The sequence below is a fragment of the Nicotiana tomentosiformis genome, chromosome 3 (genome assembly GCF_000390325.3).
Source record: "Nicotiana tomentosiformis chromosome 3, ASM39032v3, whole genome shotgun sequence".
In the NCBI taxonomy this organism is placed as follows: Eukaryota; Viridiplantae; Streptophyta; class Magnoliopsida; order Solanales; family Solanaceae; genus Nicotiana; species Nicotiana tomentosiformis.
In genome coordinates, this window is record NC_090814.1 from 15,537,378 (window position 1) to 15,546,806 (window position 9,429).

Below are 9,429 nucleotides of genomic sequence, written 5' to 3' on the forward strand. Positions count from 1 at the left end.
ATAGATTAAGATCTCTTTGGCTAGGATCCAATCAGATTGGTTTTGGGAACCTAACTTCCTTAATATTCCTCATAACCGACACTAGTTCTACCAAACTAATGTTAAAGTTGTAATTGGAGCAAAGGACTTGGAAATACATCGATGACGTTTTTGGATAGAAAGCTAAAAGTCACGATGAGTTTTCGAGATATGGGTGTATGCTTTCTCGTATACAATTTTGTATGTAATATCCGCTATTATAGGACTTGGGTCACGGAGAGCTCAATCTAGTGATTCGATTGATAAGCATGCAGCCAACGAAGGTCAAGAATGAATTTGGAGAGTGGCCGCTTAGAAGCGGAACATCAAGGAATCATCAAGTTTCGTGCTGGCACATGATCCCGTTAGTCCTCTCAAGAAGAGAACTAGATCGAGCAAGAAGAAAACTAAAGGATCGGAGGATAGCCGGAGCATTCCCTGAGCTAGTCCCTCTGATACTCAATTTCACCTCCTATGATGCCCCTCCCTATCTTCATGTTGGAGGATGATGAGGGAGGGAATTTAGAAGAGCATACCAACGATGCATCCTTCGAGTCGGTTGAAGCCTTGTTTGCTGTTGGTTTTGGTGGTTCCGCATATGAGGTCCAACCTACCGAAACTGACTCCCCCTCCTTCAACTCCGGAACCATTGCCCAACGTTTCTTCTCATGAAGCTGGTGGTCCCTCTAAGGAGACGAGTATGCTTGGTTGAAAAGGTTGGTCGGCCCGGTAAACAGGAAAAATATGACTCCCATTCTACCGCCAGTTTGGTCAATGATATGGGCCATATTGTGTTTCAACACAACCTATATTCCTATACTAGAAAGGGCAAAAGTGTTTTTGAGATTAAGAGAAACCAAACGAAATAGTTTAATATGTAATTGCTAATAATCCTTCTTGTAGTACAATTGTGAATCAATCAGAGAGAATGACTCCTCTATGTTAGTATACACAAATCTAGCAGAGATCAACCTGAAATGGAAACTCATAACGTTAACCTTCTACTCCAATGCTGCCTCCTATAAACCTTTATGTCCGATATATACATGGCTAAACCACTAGGAAAAAGCCTTGCCTCTACATTCATAGCTCCATTTTCAGCTGATTTTGGTGCAAAGAAGCTGCACATAATCAACAGACCGCGAAGTTAGCAATAGTCACTGGTTCTACTTTCACATAAAATTTCCCTATGTTTTCCAGTACCAGGATTTACCTGAATTTGCAGAGGAATCATAAGTCAAAAATGAGTTCTCTGGAGTAATGAAGCTAGAATTATCTTCTTCCCTAACCCAGACAGGCTGATTGAATCCATCAATTTGCAACAGCTGTTGATACTGATTTCTATTCCCGCTGGTTTGTCCTTCAGGCCAAATCGAAGGCGCAACTATGCTCGCGAAGTTACTATCCACTGCAGAACCACTCTGCTATTTTTCAAAAGCAAATGAAAACTAAGTATAAATTACAGCAACGATCTTTTCTCTTTAATAAAGACTATTACGGGTATGATACTCTGAACTTATGAACATAAATTATCACATTTTTTAGACGCTAAGGCCAATTTACAGATATCAATCTAAAGCTAGAAAAAAAGCTTAGACTTTGAAATAAAGCACAAAAGCAAGTGAATTCAAAATCCAACCATCGATTGTTATGATTTTAATCATTATCAGTCAATCCACGACGCCTTAATCCCTAATATATTGCAGCAAAACATGACACTTCAACATATTTCTGCATTTCCAGCATTGTAGAAAAGACAGTGTGAGATGGCTCATAACTTTTGATAAGGTTGATTGTAGAGATACCCTTGCCAATTCTCTGTTCACTGATTTAATGAATTGAGGACCCACTTAAATTGAGTCTGACAAAGGTAACTCCCAAGGCTAACAACATTATGGTATGGTAACAGGCAACCCTTCAATTGATCATGTTCCATATGAACAGTTCTATGGTGTAAATGTGCACAGACTGGCAAATAATAATGGTTGGTCCACAATTGACCACTCTTCTGACAATTAGGTTGGTTGAAACTAGCCCTTTAAAGATTTTAAAGGTGGGACCAAGAAATTTAACAGCCCTAAATACAATAATACAAGTCAGAATTGATAAAGTGGGTTAAAGCAAAAGTTGCAACCACAAACTGTTTATGTAACTCCCAATTTAAGTAAGTTGATGAGGAAGGGAAAACTTACTTCTGTAGCAAAGAGACTATCAAGGTTGAAATCTACTCTTGGGTTTACTGCAGCAAGTCTCATTGATAAGAACTGCAAGCCAAACAAACCTCCTTCAGGAAAAGAACCGAGACCACTTAAATATAATCCAAAAACAAGAAAATAGGCAACACAATTTTTTGAACGTTCACTTCTTAAATGGGATAACCTTGATCTATGACTATCTTCGACCACACTCCTAAAAGTATGTCTAAACGAAACAGGAGATAAGGCATGAAGGCAACAAGGTTCGAATACTATATATTTACTATCCAAAGCTGACTTACTCTCCATGTAATCCTAAAAACTAGAGGGAGTCACAATAGGAATCATTATTGGAATTTTCACATATGAAGTAACAACAAATATTGAAAATTCAAGATTTCCGCACTAACAAATAAGATGTGAGGATTTTCAAGGTCTTACCTCCACTTGACGCTGTAGGGATTGTACATGGTTAATGATCTCATCCAGCACCATCGCAGTACCTGAAATCTGCAAAACATAGTCCAATCTTCACAATGTGCTACTAAATTTGATTGAAATTATTTGTTTGCAAACATCAGTCTTCCAAGTGCTTACACTATAAAAAGGGAAAGTAATCAAATGTATAGAACTTCTGATAAATTATACTTTAACGAATAATTAGTTCATTAGATACTTTCTTTTTATGTGAACAAGCATAAAACTTTCTAGAGATAAAGTTAATTAATATCAATATGAGATGAAATCCGTGTTAAACTTGTGTCTCAAAATCAGTTTTAAATTGTTGCTTGTTGGATGTTTTTTTTCCCATGAGTTGGATGTTTTTTGGTTTCTCATTTATTTTGAAAGATTTTAAGGAATTATAATATTTTTCTGACAAGGAGTTATAACATATATTTCATGTATGAGCTACTATTCATAATCAAAATCAAAGAAAGAGCTAACTATCAAGTATAAACATCTAATAAACAAATGCAAATGATATGCACGGTAGGTAAATGGGTATAAGGTTACAGTTTGATCTAAACGCCATGAGAAATAATGCCATATATATATATATATATATATATATATATATATATATATGGACCACCAGGTGAATACCCTCACTGCCAAGAAAGGCAAACATACACTGCATTAACTGCCTGGAAGAAAAACAAACCATTGTAAAGCAAAATAGGTTTTCCTTTCTATGGTTCAACTTACCTATTCTAAAGATAGTAAACTACAGTTTTTAATTATTTCTGTGGACGCTATACAGTACCTACATACGACCCTTTAGAGGACTCCAAATTCAATCAATCAAGAATCCCAAAGTACTATATTGGCTTTGAATTAATTACGCCTATATCTCAAAGAGTTTTAAGTTTTGTGCATTTTTACACAACAGGTAACCTTTCATGGTTAGCCTGATATAGTAACTTGAAAATAGAGTAGTAAAGTAACATACGATAGTATAAAAATTCTTTTATATTATTAGTGTATATAACTTAAAATCCTTTCACAAACAGATTATGATGGATACACTACTTTGATACATGACACCAGGATACACTACTTTGATACATGACACCAGGTATTATATGCAAGCATCCCAAAATCATGTTGCTGGCCCGAGGTTTTTGAACTTCTGTGTACTGATCTGATTAAGTTGTGCAACTTAGACAGTATCCTCTATCTATCAAATCTGAAAGAATCAATACTGTGCTGAAATAAATAGAATAAAACTCAAAGATTATCTGTCTGGTCTAATTTTCAGTTGTTTTTTGCAATGCCGCCTCATCATCAATTAAAGTTTGGTATAGAGGCTTGTCAGGTCATCTCATCACAACTTCAAACTTGTACAATGTGTTTTACACCAAACTAGCTCTTTTGGTTACTAATTAAAATCTTGAAGGTTTTGGTACAAAACTCAGACTACAAAACAAGTTCAATTGCAACAGGTAGGTAACAACTGGACCCATAAAGAGTACAACTTAATTAAGTTGCAATCTACATGTCAGTTCATCCTTCTTCCTCTTACATTATATCATATGAGTAAATTATGAAAAGTTATACTCAGCAAGATATCATCAACACATGTCTTTGGGAAAGGGCCTTCATATTTTCAAAATTATAGCAGCATCTACATTATATTTGTCTGTGTTGCTACGATCCTCCAAAATACTATAGATTCTTGAAAATTCATTACTTTTGGAGAAATTCGACACGCATCCACCGTTATTTTTAAAGGACCCGAGCAATATATATATATATTTGTGGATCGAATGTCTTGCTCTGTAAAAATAGCATGGGCTAGCCAGTTTTCGAACTGGTAATTCAAAAATAGCCAACGTTTGCAAAGTCATTGAAAAATAGCCACTATTTTGCTGCAAAACGGACCGGTCCAGCATAAATGCATAATATACTGGAGATTGGTGTACCTATGTATGAACTTCCAGCATATTATGCTACAACTCCAACACGCGGAAAGTTCCAGTATAATATACTGGAGATTGAAACACCTGTATATGAACTTCCAGCATATTATGCCAGACCGGTATATTATACTGAAATTCCAGTATAATATGCTGGAGTTCCAGTATATTATACTGGAACTCCAGTATATTATGCTGAAATATTTTTCGTATTTTGAACAGTGTTTTCGTTCAGATATATCTTTACATGAAAAGTGGCTAAATTTCGATTACTTTTGAAACTGTGACTATTTTTGAATTACTACTTGTAAATCTGGCTATTTTTGAATTTCTCCCTCTTTCTCCATATTTTATAAAAGTATTCATATGAAAGTCTAAGAACAAAAACTAAAATGAACACAAAACTTCAGTGAAATGACAAGATTAACCTCAGAATAGGAGCAGAGTAAAAATAAATTGATCATCATGTGCAAATCAAAAAGCTGAATGAACAGTAAGAAATACACTTAAAAAATACCACTTTTCTTGGTGCAAAAGATACCACCTTTTTTCATTAAACAGATGAAAACGACCCAACTATCTAGAATAGCACACACACAAAAAAAATAAATAGAAAAAATTAGCAAATATAAAAAAGAACCCTTTTATAATCCCATCACCTAATCACAAACTTCAAAACGCATTAGTGCATTACTACAACTTAGTACAAAATTAATTGATAATTAGTGATAGAAATCGACAACTAACCTTGTTACATCCCGGGACCAATTCCTGTAATAGCTTCATTCTTGCATTAATCTTCTCTCTCCTTGCCTTACACACATACATTTAAAAATTAAGTCAATTAAACAATCTTGATTAACACTCGTTATAACCAAATTTAACAAAACATTATCAGAACTAATCCTGCAAAAACAATTTACTCTTTCAGCTAAACTATGGCTATCTGTTGCTTGCCCCCTAGCTGCTCGGACATGAACATACGGAAGCTTCTCTGAGGTATCATTTGCCGATCTCTTGCTCTTTTTGCTACTGCTTTCTTTCCCCTAAATTCCACATAATTTATTCATCAAAACACAGACTTCGTATATATCAAATCATAATTCACTCAGAATTTAAACTTGAACAATACCATTCTTTGTGATAAACCAATAATTTATCATAATTAAGTAGTTATATAGAGGTGAAATTACATGTTAACTTAGGCATTTCGATATAAGAATTGTGAAATTCCGGAAAAAAGTGAAAAACAAAATTGAAAATAGTATTTAAAAATTAAATTTTGAAAAATAATTTTTTAGATTTTTTAAAATTTTCAAAAAATTTCGAAATTCAAAAAATTTTAAGGCCAAACAAAAAAAGCGAAAAAGAATTTATAGCCAAACGCGCCCTAAAATAATTATAATGAAGTGATAGAAGTTCCTATATTAAAAAAAAAATGTCACATATAATTTACCTTTTTCTGGCGTTCTTTTCGCTTTGTGGTTTTCTGATCAACAGTTGGATTTGAAAACTCGGGAGAGGAATTAGGATTGGAATCAGAATCAACTGGTTCTTGCTTCACGAATTGTGAATTGGACGGAAATGAGCTATTCTCCGGCGAATTTCCGGCGGCGAAGACTGAGAACTCTCCGGCGAATTCTCCGGCGGACCCTCCGTCAATTAGAGGAGAAGAGTAGTAGGGCTTGTTGTGATTATCTGGTAGGGAAAGTTCAGCTGAACCCATTTCGTCAGAATGTACTAAAAGGTCCAAAGCTTGATTTGGTGGCAGTTCAAGTAAAGCAGTAAAAGAATTTCCAGCAGCTTCCGTTGGTACTGGCATTATTATGCTCTGGCCTTCACCGCAAATATGATGAAACCCGGTTGCCGTTTCTCCTGCTTTGCCTCCGCAACTTGCGGATCTAACTTGGGTTGACTCCATTTTACAGCTTTTTCTGGCAAATTTTCAAGATATGTATGCACCAACGGATCAAAATACAGTGCGAAAACTCAAATTATAACAATTTGATGGGGTCCTTTCCAATGACCTACTATATAATATAGTCTACTAGGCTAGTCGAGAAGGAGTAAATCCGAGAAGTTGAGTAGTTTCAATTCAGAGAGCTGTAGAAAGGGGTAAAACTTGGATTATACTTAAAGATTTTCAAATGAGGGTGGCAGGAAAAAGGAGTGAAAATGAAGGCTCTATATATGTGCTTCTTCCCTTTTTTTTTTTTTTTTTTTTTGGGTTCAGAATTTTGTAGTAATATGGAGCTTAAGAAGCTTCAATGGTGGTAAATATCTTTTCGTCTGCTAGTACTTGATAAAAAGGCATGCTACAGCTGATGCCGATGCCGATGCCTGCAAGTAAATTGTTGTTATATATGGGAAAGCAACGTTTGCTTTGGTTCTCTCCCCCCCCCCCCCCCCCCCCCACCTCTTTTAAAGGCTACATAAGCTGGAGGTTAGTAGGGGTAGTAGGGGCTTATTTCTAAGGATTTGAACCTCAATTTTTAATTCTTAAATATTTAGATTTCTTTTATGATAAGTGCTAATTAAGTTAATTCTTTTTATGAAGTATTCGAAATCGGCCTCAAAGTTATAAAAAAATACGATTTGATCCAAAGTATAATTATTAAAAATTCACCAAAAATAAGAAAGAAAAACTCAATTGTTTTCCTACTTCTTCTTCTTCTTCCACAACTAGCAATTGGGAGTTATATAAAAAGGTTTATATTATTACATTATCGCTGCTAATTTGTTTTTTTAAAAGAATTCGGACCTTTGACTACCTTGGCAGTGCACGATCTCAAAATTCTTGGAGTAGGCAAAGAAATTTATGGATGTCTCAAACCAAAATTACACCTCAGGTAGGTTATGATGGCGCCTAACGTACTTGTTAAGCAAGCCAACTCACAATCAATAGAATAAAATTTAATTTTCTTTAATTAACGGAGTCATATCATAAATAAATATGAAAAAGATCTCGATACAATATAATATATGATACAATCAGAACATGGCGTGAACACGACCAAAACAGTACAACCTCCAAGAATTAGGTGACACAAGCACACAATCAACTACTGAATAAGTACAAGTTTGAATACATAGTCAAATTTGTCTGAGAAAAAGAAAATAGACAGGAGATAATAAAAGACAGGGACTCAGTCACTGCAAAACGAATCCATGAAGTGCAGCTCGCCTTAAGTCTCTGAGCAATCGCCTAGGCCCAACAAAAGGCTCTGCTAGAATCCACCCGAGGATATGCACAAGAATATGCACAGAAGCATAGTACGAGTACACCACAGTCGATACTCAGTAAGTATCAAGTCTAACCTCGAAGAAATAGTGGCGAGACTATACGCACCATGACACTTACAACACAGATATAGATCATAAAGATCAGAACTGAAACAGTAAGCAATCTCATGAATAACAAGTATCAAATATAACGACCGTCGAGAGATATAAAGCATGTTTCTCCAATTCAAAGACAATCATACGCTACTCAGATAACAACAAGAACAAGAAAAATAACAACAACAACAACAACAAGTCTAGTAATTTTTCACAAGTGGGGCATACGCTACTCAGATATGGTATTTAAAGATGGCATACTTTAATCAACAGAGTCGAGGCTCTAAACCAGCATATATAGGTGACATGTAACAAATAGCATTAAATGAATGCTTCTAAATGAGTCGAGGATATCTATGCATACTCAAGACCCTACCTCTTACCTGAACCAGTTCAAGATTCATGTACCCCGATACAAAATTCATACATCACTGAACCCCGTTAGAAAATTCATGTATCCACCTGATACACAATTCATGTATCGATCACGCTCATAGGCCCAAATTAATATGGGTAATCACCTGACTCCGGAGTGATAGTATGCAAATAGGAGTTTAATAGCATCACTCATAATCAAATATCCTCTCATCATGTCCTGTGCGATAAGTCGATAACTGTATTTCAATCGCACGACTTCCTTTTCGTGCCACAATTTCAGTCCGAATCAAGTATCCAATTATAACACATATACATGTGCACACGAATTAATAGAAGAAAGATGCACAAGGACTTAACAATAATTATGCGGATATGTGCTAATGAAATTTTTATATGAATACAGATGATTCAAGCAATTCAACATATCCAGAACAAGTTCTCATACCTTCATAAATAATAATAACCTAGGAATGATCTCTAACATGAATAAGAGAGTGGTCGTAGTCATATAATCCAAACAAATCATGAATCAAGATGAGAATATAATCAAAACAAGGCATAAAGCATCTAAGTTCTACCCCAGGAATGATATAAACTCGGCACGTGCATATATGCTCGCCACCACGTATATACACCATCCCCAATAACTTAAACACATAGAAATCAAGTCAAATCCTAGGGGTTTCCCTCTTAACAAGGTTAGCCAAGAGACTTACCTCTCCTCGGGTTAGTTCCAACCACAAATCGCGTCAAAACATCGCTCTAGCCCTCCAATCACGCAAATCCAAGCCAAACATCATCCAAGGAAGCCAAACAATTCCATAGAAAGCGACTCCAATCCATAAATCTTCAATCTTTGATGAATTTCCATAAAGTCAACAAAAGTCAACCCGGACTCGCGTGCCCGAAATTCAAAACCGATAGAAAAATCCGATGACACATAATCTGCCGAGTCCAAATATATAATTAATCTTCAAATTCGAACCTAAATCGATGGTCAAAACTCCAAAATATACTCTTTTAAAGTGTAGATAAAACCCCCAAATTTTCTTTGAAAATCCCATATTTCCGGTGTAGAAAAC

The 9,429-nt window shown here is 35.5% G+C and overlaps 1 protein-coding gene across 2 annotated transcripts; it reads right to left on the bottom strand.

Moving 5' to 3' along the window:
- Window positions 1-870: 870 nt before the first annotated feature.
- LOC104108470 (transcription factor bHLH48) lies at window positions 871-6,956 on the bottom strand. 2 transcript variants are annotated; one of them, XM_009617508.4, is made up of 7 exons: window positions 6,087-6,956; window positions 5,554-5,676; window positions 5,378-5,443; window positions 2,655-2,723; window positions 2,211-2,282; window positions 1,232-1,439; window positions 871-1,139 (listed from the first exon to the last, which is right to left on the bottom strand). In XM_009617508.4, exons 1-7 carry the CDS (start codon window positions 6,549-6,551, stop codon window positions 1,102-1,104), a joined length of 1,041 nt encoding a protein of 346 aa, XP_009615803.1. In that variant the 5' UTR covers window positions 6,552-6,956; the 3' UTR covers window positions 871-1,101. The 2 variants fall into 2 exon arrangements, with proteins under 2 accessions (XP_009615803.1, XP_009615802.1); XM_009617507.4 differs by having other exon boundaries at window positions 1,232-1,442.
- Between the last annotated feature and the right edge of the window lie 2,473 nt (window positions 6,957-9,429).